Source organism: Vicia villosa, linkage group LG2 (assembly GCF_029867415.1).
Source record: "Vicia villosa cultivar HV-30 ecotype Madison, WI linkage group LG2, Vvil1.0, whole genome shotgun sequence".
NCBI lineage: Eukaryota > Viridiplantae > Streptophyta > Magnoliopsida > Fabales > Fabaceae > Vicia > Vicia villosa.
The window spans coordinates 151355421-151367850 of NC_081181.1; the positions used below are offsets into that span (position 1 = coordinate 151355421).

The window sequence follows — 12430 nt, forward strand, 5'->3', positions numbered from 1 at the left end:
TATATATATATATATATATATATATATATATATATATATATATATATATATATATATATATATATAACATATCTAGTGAGAATGAATAAGTTATATGAGAATGTGAGAATGAATAAGAACCATCTGTTGAGAATCAAGTGTGAGTGTGGATAATAGTCCCACATTGGAAATGTGTGTGGTGACTTGAGCATATATAAGTGGGAGAACCCACTCACCTATCACCTTAAGGTTTTAGGTGGAGAAGTGGTGTCTCTCCTACAAAGGTGTGTTGCTCAAAGGAATGTCCCGGAAATTAACAATGCTCCCGAACTCGACCCTCCCCCGATGTTGCGCGACCCTCCCCCGATGTTGCGCTAACAAATGGTATCAGAGCCTTTGGTTCGAGAAAAAAAAGGGACCGGCTAAAACGGATACATGTAGTTGAAGAGAATCATGTGTGTGGTGACTTGAGCATATATAAGTGGGAGAACCCACTCACCTATCACCTTAAGGTTTTAGGTGGAGAAGTGGTGTCTTTCCCACAAAGGTGTGTTCCTCAAAGGAATGTCCCGGAAATTAACAATGTTCCCGAACTCGACCCTTAAGGTTTTAGGTGGAGAAGTGGTGTCTCTCCCACAAAGGTGTGTTGCTCAAAGGAATGTCCCGGAAATTAACAATGTTCCCGAACTCGACCCTCCCCCGATGTTGCGCTAACACCATTAAATTGAAATAGGAATTGTTGAGATTAAATTGTGATCTTTAATAAATCATGTGTCATTAAGAGGCAAGATAAATTATTAATAAAATTTAAAAAAATATCTTTTAATCTCAACCATTAAATATAAATCCAATGGTTGTTATTACATTCTCATATTCTCATTCTCATATGATATGTTATATATATATATATATATATATATATATATATATATATATATATATATATATATATATATATATATATATATATATATATATATATATATTAAATTAATTAATAAATAGAAAAAAAATTACCACTCACACCAAATCACCTCTCTCTCTCTCTCATATTCTAGAACTCCACCCCCTCTCATATTTGTCTCTTCTCATATTTGCTAATTCAATATTCTCTCTTTTTCTCTTCAATATGTTCATTTGGCTTGGTTACATTTATCTATTGGTGATTGAAAATCAACAAGAAAGTGAGTATTTCAAATTGTTCTCATTCTTTTCTTTTTTTTGAGTTGAACTATAAAATCTCAATTTATTAAAAATATAAATTTTCTTAATTTCTTGTAAATTGTTTTCTTTATAATCAATTAGTTTCATTATTATTATCTTTATAGGATAGGATACAAAATTCATATACTTTCTAGAGACAAAACTACTTCTTCTAATCTAATATTGAAAGCTCAACATTCATGTCTAGATCCGTTCCTGATTACATCCTGAAATATAACTAAGCTTCTTTTTAACCGTAGCTATGCAGTAGATAGAGATTCAAACCCAAACTATTTGAAAAAAAAAATATTGACAAAAAAAATATTTTAGTATATGTAAAATATAAAATGACATAATTTAATTATTTTTTATTATCTTTTATATATTATTATTAAAATAAATTTTATTTAAAAATATTGGTGTTGCCCGTTTACCACTATTAATCTTTTATATATATATATATATATATATATATATATATATATATATATATATATATATATATATATATATATATATATATATATATATATATATATATATATATATATATATATATATATATATATATATATATATATATATATATATATATATATATATAATTTAATAAAATTTAACATAACAATAAAATAAGTACGTGCAAAATAATTTATATAGATGCAGAAATGTTGCATCTCTTAGAATTATGAAAGTAGTTTTTAAAATAATTAATTTTGTAACTCTAAAAAAAAGAATAATGACTCAATTTATTATCCATTTGTCCTATATTTTTTTCTTTCTTATGAAAAAAACAAAATATAATAGTTTTAATCTAATTCCGAGTTAAATATTAATCATGTATTTAGCAATTTATAAATTAGTATTTATAGAAAAAAATAATTATTATAATAGGGATTTATTGTGTCCATTAATAATACCCTTTTTCTTTTCTATGTATGTTATAAATTCATTCTATGTATTTTCTCTACTGATTTCTTTTTTAAAATTTATTGAATAAAATAATTTATCTAGTATATAGACCAGATTCATTATATCTGAAAAACGAATATGTCCCTTATATATATGAGACCAAGAAGAATAAATACATATTCTATGATTAAGTTGAAAATTGGAAATCCCAAACTAAAGAAAGATAACTTAAACCGTAAACCCTGTGAAAAGTTAATTAAAGAAAATAAATGAGAAATAAATAAACCTTGTTATTAATTTATAATTATATAACTATCCAGTATCCATCACTCATGAATCAGCTACACCACACTAAACAGTTATTATAAATAAACTCTACAATTTATAACTTTTCAATTCTTCAAACCCTTTTATCTTCATCTAATTCAGTGCAGTTACTCTGAAAAAACACGAAACAATCGATTTACCAAAATACCCCTTCATCATGTACAAGCCACCCCGCCAAGAACGAAGCAACAAATGTTTCGTTTTCTTTTTCACTTTCTTTGTCATCTGTTGCGCAGTTTTACTAATCGCTGCATTGATACTCCGATTGAGGAATCCAGAGGTAAAGTTAACCTCAACCACATTGAATCAAATTACCTATAACGTAACTTCACCGTCACGTTCATTCAACGCAACAGTTATCACATATTTCAGCATCTGGAACCCTAATTTCGGTGGAATATTCAGTTACGAGAATAGCGATGTGAGATTGGAGTACGCAGGTGTTAAAGTTGGTTATATGAAAATTCCTGACGCTAGAGTGAAAGAAAGAAGAACCAAACATACAAGTGTTACGGTGAATGTGAAGTTTCTTGAGATAATTGGTAATGAGAATGGGAATTTTACGAGTGATGTTTCTTCAGGGACGTTGAATCTTATAGGTTATGTGAAATTTAGTGGAATTGTTCAGATTCAATGGTTGAAGATTGTTCACAGTAGAAAAACAATTGAATTGGTTTGCAATTTGGGTATCAATTTGACGTCAAGGGCAATTAGGGGATTTCAGTGCCAATAAGAATATAATATTTTACTTGATCTTTGTGTTGTTTTTTATTTTCAAAAATTATTTCGTCTTTTATTAGATTAAAATACATGATTGAAATTACTTTTTTAATAGAACATACAATTTTTGTGTATCAATGCTTATTGTGAAAATAAAATGTAGCATTAAAATTGTTTGATATCTATTTCATTTTCCTCTTTCATTTTTGGTACGATTCCTCCATGTATAGAAAAGAATCACAAGATTAATTTGAGGTGTTGCGAGAATGAAATGATATTTAATTTATAAAACAATTTCTTCAATTGGATATTCTACGTATAAATTAACCAACGGATTAATTTGATACAGTAATTAACCTAAATCATGGATTTGATTTTAATGGTTTATTCCGCTATAATTAGTTTAGGATAAATAGAGATTCTGTATGATTAGGCTGATTTTTTGTAAAGAGTAATGTCTAATTATCATTGTGTTTCTTGGTAAAATCAACCAAAGATTTGATAAAAAAAAAACTATAATTTGAATTAGAGAAAGAGTTTTGGAAAACACATTTTTTATCATGTTTATTTCAACTATTTGTTGATAATTTCTATAATATTATATATTTTTGTTAAAAATTAAATGAAAAATCAATTTATTTTTGCTATAGTATTGACTTAGTTTTGAATACAATTTACAGAAGAGAACTATATATTTTTGCTATAGATAAAAAATATATCTAAGTTTTGAATACAATTTACAGAAGAGAACTATATATCAATTTGTCCAATTTACAAATTATAAGCAAAGTCACGAGAGGGGATAAACCTGTCCCAAATTCTAGAACCTAAAATCTTTTCAATATCAACCAAACTGTGGACCTCTACAACCACAGTTCTTCCCACAAAAATCATTGTCGTCTTTTTGAACTTCTTCAAAAGCATGAAACAGTCCAACATCACCGATTCCACCTTCGCTAAAACAGTGATCCCATTAATACAATCAACCAAACGGAGAGCATCAAAATGTATAGCAATCCTTTCCAACTTCAACTCTAACGCAATCTGAGTGCCCCATCTAATTGCTAAAACTTCTGCCAGAGTCGAATTACCAAAGCTAACGAGTTTCTTGGATGCAGCTAACATCACATTATTTTCATAATCTCTAACTACACAGCTTATAGCTGCCACTCTATCGGAGAAACACCCAATATCAACTATTATAAAATAAAAGCCCTTGTCCCACGCTAAAGGAGTTCCATCAAGAACCAACCTCTTCCTAAACTTCAACCCCGAATTTACACGATTATAATTTGCCACATGATCCATTGTTATGGCCGCAACCACCTCTAGGCCAAAGTCGTTATTCTTGAACACCCTTAGGTTTCTAGATTTTCAAATAGCCCAAAGAGTGATACAAAACAGTTGGGCAAATGAAGAATCTGTCAAATTCAATCCAACTTCCAACCACCATAGTAAATCCACATTTTTCGACGTTCGATGTCCAAGAGAAGACACAAACCACACCGATTTTGCAAAATTGCAATGAAGAAAGAGATGGGGCGTGGACTCAGGGAATCAATGACAAAACGGATAGAGGTTCTCAATGTTCATACCTTTCTTATTCATGTTGCATCTTGTTGGAATGATATTGCTTCCTAACCTCCAAATGAAGTTTCTGATACCCATTTACACTGATAAAAGAAAGAATTTGATAGTTTATCGATCTGTCCAAATTACATCATTGGTGAACTTCAAATTTAATTTATTAGTTGTTCATTTATCAAAAATTAAAGAATTAAACATGTGTTTAATTTGGCGTTTGTAATTTTAAGCAAACACAAGTCCAATTAACGTAAGCTCAAACGGAGATTAAGTGTGACTTTTGATATATATATATATATATATATATATATATATATATATATATATATATATATATATATATATATATATATATATATATATATATATATATATATATATATATAGAGAGAGAGAGAGAGAGAGAGAGAGAGAGGAAGGTTATATTTACTCCAGGAGTAAGTAAATCTAGACCATTGATTCTTTTCAATCTAGTGGTTAAAAATAATAAGTAATTAAATGTGGAGAGAGAAAACTATTACTTATTATTTTTAATTATTAGATTGAGAAATATCAATGGTCTAGATTTGGAGTAAGTTATAATAAGTTACTTCTGGAGTAAATATAACCCTCCTCATATATATATATATATATATATATATATATATATATATATATATATATATATATATATATATATATATATATATATATATATATATATATAGAGAGAGAGAGAGAGAGAGAGAGAGAGAGAGAGCGCATATCATATGAGAATGACTAATTTATATGAGAATGTGAGAATGAATCTGAATCATTAGATTTTAAAATAAATGACGCAGATTATGTGTAAATCTTTTTTTCTCTCTCCTATATCTTTTATTATAATAATGGAGGAGAGATAAAAAAAGATTCACACATGATCTCCACCATTTATTTTAAAATCTAATGGTTCAGATTCATTTTCACATTCTTATATAAAGAAGACATTCTCATATGATATAAAGGTGATATATTGGATATACAATAATCTATTAAATATTTAAAATATTATAGATGGATTAGATCAATACATAATCTTAAAGGAGTTAATTAGATCCAATCCATTAACTAAAATTTTGTATTTACAAAATGTAATTTTTAGTGGATAGATTGAATATATTATTTTTGTATGTTAATGAATTACACTATCACCCCAGTTTTAAAAAGTACATATATTTAAATTGATATTGACTAAAATATGTATTTTGAATGTATGTTTGTCCAAAACTTGACCTTAAATATCTATTTAAATAGTCAATGCAACAAAATCAATTAGATTGAATAGTACAATAAAATAAAAGGTCGATTAATGATTTTGAATGAATATATTTTACACAATACATATCCAAAATGAAATTTACTAAAATATGTGTTTTGAATATATGATTGTTGAAAAAATGAACCTTGAATATTTATTATAATAAACATTATTTTTGGAAAAAAAAATCTAATACATCATGATAGAGTAGGGATAAAAGATTAATTGGGCACTTATCATAATGTCTTAATCCTCGACTATGACTCAAATTCTAACATCTCTACAAAGATTTGTTTCTCGATACACATGAGTAATTCAGACTTCCCGGTCCTTATTAATATAAATTTTGATCAGCCGAAGAAGATCCTAACCTAAGCTTAATTTTGGACTGCTAGCTTTTATAGCCTCAGAGGACACGATGATATCAATTTGCAATTCAACTATCCTATAACCTTTTTCGAACGCAAAATTCATCCTTTCAAGGATTTCCCACAACTCAACTATAACTATATTTCAAGTGCCACTATTTTTTTAAAACCTCCACGCCAATTGCCTGTACTATCCCACAACAAGCCCCAACAACCTGCTTTCCTATTTGATTTCACAACACCATCCACACTAATTAGAATCCATTTTGTAGGAGGAAGCCTCAAATGGATTTGGAACAAAGTCCTTTTCTTGGATTGAAACGCTACTGGAACCTGAAGCTAAAATTGTACAATTGGAATCTGCTTATGATTTCACCTGCTAAATCTGCTGGCATCACATAGTCCTCATCACAAATCTTCTTGTTTCTCCAGTACCAAGTGGAATGGAAATTTGTGGCCCATAACTCTTTCCAATTATTTTTCTCCCCATGTCCATAACTACAATGAAAATCCAGTTGGATTCACTATTGCAACCTTGTACTAAATAATTTATCCCAACAATTGACTCTAATAAGAGAGTACCATACAGATTTAGCTAAGTAACTGATAAGTGCAAAAATATCGTTAGTTTGTGTATGTAATTTGTTGCACTTATCGATACTTTTTATTAATACCGTTTGAATAATTCCCTATTTTATACGTAAATTCGTATACTTTTGTGAATAGTTGTATTTTCATATACTTTTATACCGTTTGATAGTTTTTGTGTCTTTTTGTAGGTATTTTTGCATATTTGGAGCATGAGCAATAAAGTGTCGAAGACACGGCTTCAAACGCGCGATTTTGAGCAACTTGTCAACAAATAAGACTCAAAATATAATAATAAGAAACCATCAATTTGGTTGATATTTATTCATTGTTAGATATGAAATTGAATAAGCTTTCCAATGCTTCGAACCGGGCGCAAATTGGAGTTATGGTTCTCAAGTTATGAATTTTTACTAAAGCTGTTTTTTTGTTGACAGCTCAGGTCGCGCGATGCACCCTCCTAGTGCGCGATGCGCGATCTGGGATTTTCAAGGTGTACAAAGAGATCTTTGAACCCCAATCCATCATACTTCATTTTTTGATCTAGAGAGCTTAGAAAACAACATTTGTGGCTTGTAATCAGATGATTCTTGGTCGGGAGCTCGATTGATCTTGTTGACACCGCGAGAAATTGGATTTTCTTCTCTTCCTCTTCTCTTTGTAACCATTTATGTTGGGGTTTTGTTGTAAGTATGCTTTGTTTATATGTATATTTATTGCTCATGGTTTTGTTTAATGCTTTTATTACAAATCTTCATTAGTGATTGCTTTCTCTATGTGGGTTTTAGATTGTTGTAGGGATGGATGATTCGAATCCGGGTTTAGGAAGAACATTTATTGGGTTTTAATTTAAGAGATATATTAGAACTTAGTATTCACTTTAGTATCGGTTCTTAATGCTTTTGTATTGCTTGTGTTATGCTGAGAGATCGTTGACGCGAGTAATACAGTCGTTCTCTTACTTTGCGTTAGAGATAACCTCCGTGTGAGCCATATGTGATGATATTGATGAGTAGTTTAGGTTGATTTCAACTGAGTAGTAAGTTTAAGTATTTAACGGGTATATGAGTTTCAAATCTCGAGAGTCTCTATAGTCCGACTAATGAAATTCTTTTTTGTTCAAAAGTTAAATTCCCGCATTTACCGTTTTAACCCATTTTAACCCAAACTCATTAACGTGAGAAATTATCAAACGGTGATTCGATAACCACTAATCCCGGTGGAGACAATATGATAAAACTAAATAAATACTTACTTTTGCTTTCCGCTTTACCGCTTCAACAGTAACAATCTCTTGTAACATGAATGGTTGATTCTATACAAATATGGAAATCATTGCATAAAGGGTTTATAGTATTCATCTAACCAAGATGAAGGTTCGTGATAAGGCTATCATGCTTAACCAACTAGATGAAGGATATTATTCTTTCACTTGTTTTCAAACCCCAAATGCTTTTCAAAGTTTTATCAAGATCATGCTTCAAGTTGCCAGTATTCAAAACATCATATGTGCTAGTGAATGAGTAAGCACCATTCCTGGTTCCTCTCCACAAGCACACATCATCTTCATTGACGGGTCTTGGAGGATGAATGGAAATAATTTCATCAATGATATTTTGAGGAAGGATACTGGCTAGCCTGTTAATGGTCCAGTCACCATTGTCTTTGACTAAATCTTCAACCTTATTAAATTGGAAGCCATTTGAATGAGATGTTCTAACCTCATTTAGAAGAACTCATGATGGCACCCAATAATCTGTTCATAGATTAGTAATTGCTCCATTACTAATGTCCTAATAAGATAAAGCTTGCGTAGTAGGCCAATCCTTGGAAATTGACTTCCAAAGACTTGAATCATTGTTTTTTATAATTACATCTTTGTGGTTATTGTTTTGCCTATCATACTTACCTCTTATAACTTGACACCATAGTCTACTTTACCCAATCATGAGCCTGCACCCACGTTTAAGAAGACAAGCTTTATTAGTTGCAAGTAGGTTTCTCAAACTCAAACCTCCCATTCTCTTAAGTTTTTTAAGGGTACTCCAATTCATTCAATGCATATGTTTTTCTCCCCCAATGTCACCCCAGATAAAGTTCCTTTGAAGTTTATGGTTTTCCTTGAGACTTTCTTTAGGCATTGCACAAGATATCATACTATAGGTTGGTATAGCCTCAATTAAATATTTAGCTAAGGTAGGTCTTCTTACAAAGGACAATTGCTTTGCTTTCCAACTAGACAACTTAGCTTTGACATTCTCCATGATATGACTGACATCTTTATGCCTATGGGCTTTACCTGTTAGAGGGACTCCCAATTATTTCCCCCAATCGATAGTTCCTTATAGCCTGAGATCTGCAGAAGCTCTTTCCTCATAGAAGTTGGAGTGTGTTTGGAGAAAAGCATATGAGTTTTCTCGTTGCTAACACTTTGAACTAATAGATTGCAAAAGTTATTCCAGACACCCTTAACACAGTTCATCTGCTTCTTAGTTATTATGCCAAATATAAAGGGATCATCAACAAACATCAAATGCGAAATAATTGAACCTTTCCTCCCTGCCTTGATTCCTACCCATTCACCTTTCTCTACTACTTCATTTATCACGTGGGAAAGCTTTTCCATACAAAAAACAAAAAGATAGGGAAATATAGGGTCTTCACGCCTTAGGCATTTTTCGATTGAAAATAGCTAGTACCTTTACCATTCCACCCGATACGCATCCTGACAGTAGAGATATCTGACATTACCATTTTAATAAAAATGTCAAGAAAGTCAATTTCATGAAGGAAATTGTTTACAAAACTCTAGCTAAGGTTGTCATGCGCCTTAGTTAGATCGACATTTACCACAAAGAAACCATTTTTTTCCATTCTTGCTATTCACAACATGATGTATTTTCTGGCTCATAACTATGTTTTCTTGGATGCTTCTACCTAGCATGACACATTTCTGGCTCATAACTATGATCTCTTGAATTTCACTCAGGATTGCTCCACATATTTGAAATATAGCTACAAATGTTATCTCCAATAGTGGTCCATGAATTTTGAATGAGACCAGCAAGAGAGACATTTGGACCAAGTGCTTTCCAAGGGGCTAATTAAAAAAATGTATGCTTAACTTCATTATAACTAATATCTACACACAAATTATTCATATATTGAGAGTTCAATTTGGGGAACGAAATACCAGTATCCCTCCAGGGGTCTAATATGTATAAGTGGTAAAGAGGTTATGATAAAACTCCTTAAACAAGTTGTTTACCTATACAACATATTTTGTCCACTTTCATCTCCTATTTTGGTTCATCTTTACTATGTTATTCCTTCTTTTTTTAGAATGCTTTGATATGGTAATATTGGGCATTTGACCCTTGATCTCTGAAACCACAACAACTTTTCTCGGTGAAGAATTTTAGAAAAGTCTTTTTGTAATCTATTCTCAAAGTTGCCCAGCCTTTTATGTCCCCAACCTTCTTGGATAGCCTTTTGAATACCTTTGATTCTTCCTTAGATATGTCTCTTCTTCCCTTGAGTGGATTGAATAGTGAGATTCTTCCACATAGTTACCTGAGATTTGAGTTTGTCCAAGTTAACTACAATAGAACCATCTACCCTCCAAACCTTCTTGACCATTTCATCATACTATTCCTCAGGGAGATATGCACTCTTAGAGGGGAACCTCTTTTTTCTTCTTCTTTCGTCTTCCTCCCTAAGATTGATAAGTATTGGGTGATGTATTGGTCAAAAAGTATAGATGTGCATGTTACCCCTGCAATGGCAGAGGCACTCAAAGGCCTTAATGGGTATATTACGATGTACGAGAGTTAAGGTTTTCTTATGGCGGAGAGAAGCCTTGTATGATGGTGTTTACAGTGGTTTAGAGGACATGTTCATGTAATGTGAGAGGCTCTATATATATGTTTAGTGGTTATGTATAAGAGTATGAAATATGCTATATCTTTCCCTCGCTGGGGGAGAGGTGTTTATAAAGGCTTTTTGGACATAGGATTTAGGAAGCCCTTAGAGGAGACAACTAGTCCCCCATAATTAGGGGAGTCTGTTGACCACCTATTCTTCAGGAAATCGTGGTGGACTCTTTTTCATCCGACTAATGTGAGACAATGTACAGGTCATTAGTCCTAAGGGCGAGCCCCCTCCCCTATTTTGTGGGGATGCTGCCCAAGCGACATCACTCTTAGGAGGGGACGTCGGGGCTGCCCTTGTTTGAGACTCTCACAAATATAACACTACACAATCCCTCGAGCATGAGAGCTTTGTAAATGGCAAAGTGTTTTCAAGACTTCTTTCATTTGTGAGGCACATCCCTTATCTTGGGGAGAGTTCCTCAACTTAAGGCGACCTTTTTAATTAGAGACGATTTTCTCAGCTGAATGTGACCTTTTTAATTAGAGGATATTCCCTAAGCTGAATTATTACTAATGATATAAATAAATTTATAAGTTTAATAGAAAAATCATATATAATATTTGTCAACATTTCAATTTTAAAGTATATAATTTTTAATAGACAATATTTCTAAATATTTGTCCAAGTTGTATTTTAAATATTATTCAAAATAGTTTATTATTAAAGTCATCAGTATTCTTTTATGACATTAATACTATTACTCAGTTTTCAAATATATGACACTTTAGTGATGTTAATAACTTAATTAAATGAAAAGAATTAAAGAGAAATTTATATACAAAAGAAATGTAAGAATGAAAACAACATAAATAGTGCGCCTTAAAATTAAAATTTAAAGAAAGTATTTTCTCTTTCAAATTAGCTACTATATCCAAGCTTATCCTAATTCCTACAACCTTATGTTCATGTGTCAAGGCCTTCCAAATTGAAAATATAAAAAACAAAACCACATAAATAGTTAGTGATGCAGCAAACAACAGTAAAAACAAACTAAATTAGAGATTTCTCCCCTTGAAATTTTGTCTTTTTCACGTGGCCACTGGCATAACTAAAAACTAAACCAACACCTATTTATAGTACAAACTTTAGTGAAAACTATAATGAAAAAATAAAACTAAATAGATAAACAAAAAATAAAATTGTGACGTGGATGGTTTTTAGTTAATAAATGCTTGTTTTAATAGTTTGGCAATTATGGTTCAACTTGGAAAATTTAAAAATAATAAATAGAACATGTATAAATAATTTTGAAACATGGATATTTTTAGTTAGTTACATTTTTTCTTAATTTAGAAAAAGTAAAACATAATAAAATAAAAACATGTATAATGCTTTTACAATAATATTCTCAGTTAACTTTAAAAATGTTAAGTAACTTAATAACTTTTATATATAAGATGTAGTAATAGTAGATTATTAATAAGAACTATCAAAGAGAAAATTAAAACAATAAGTCAGGATGGCCGAGTGGTCTAAGGCGTCAGACTCAAGTTCTGGTCTTCGTAAGAGGGCGTGGGTTCAAATCCCACTTCTGACA

General features: G+C 30.9%; 1 protein-coding gene and 1 non-coding gene across 2 annotated transcripts; both read left to right on the forward strand.

Moving 5' to 3' along the window:
- The first annotated feature begins 2507 nt into the window (after positions 1-2507).
- Positions 2508-3356, forward strand: LOC131647072 (late embryogenesis abundant protein At1g64065). The gene has a single exon (XM_058916987.1). It carries the CDS (start codon positions 2579-2581, stop codon positions 3152-3154), a length of 576 nt encoding a protein of 191 aa, XP_058772970.1. The 5' UTR covers positions 2508-2578; the 3' UTR covers positions 3155-3356.
- An 8990-nt stretch (positions 3357-12346) lies between these two features.
- Positions 12347-12430, forward strand: TRNAL-CAA (transfer RNA leucine (anticodon CAA)). Its single transcript has one exon. It is a non-coding gene; the product is annotated as a tRNA-Leu (tRNA).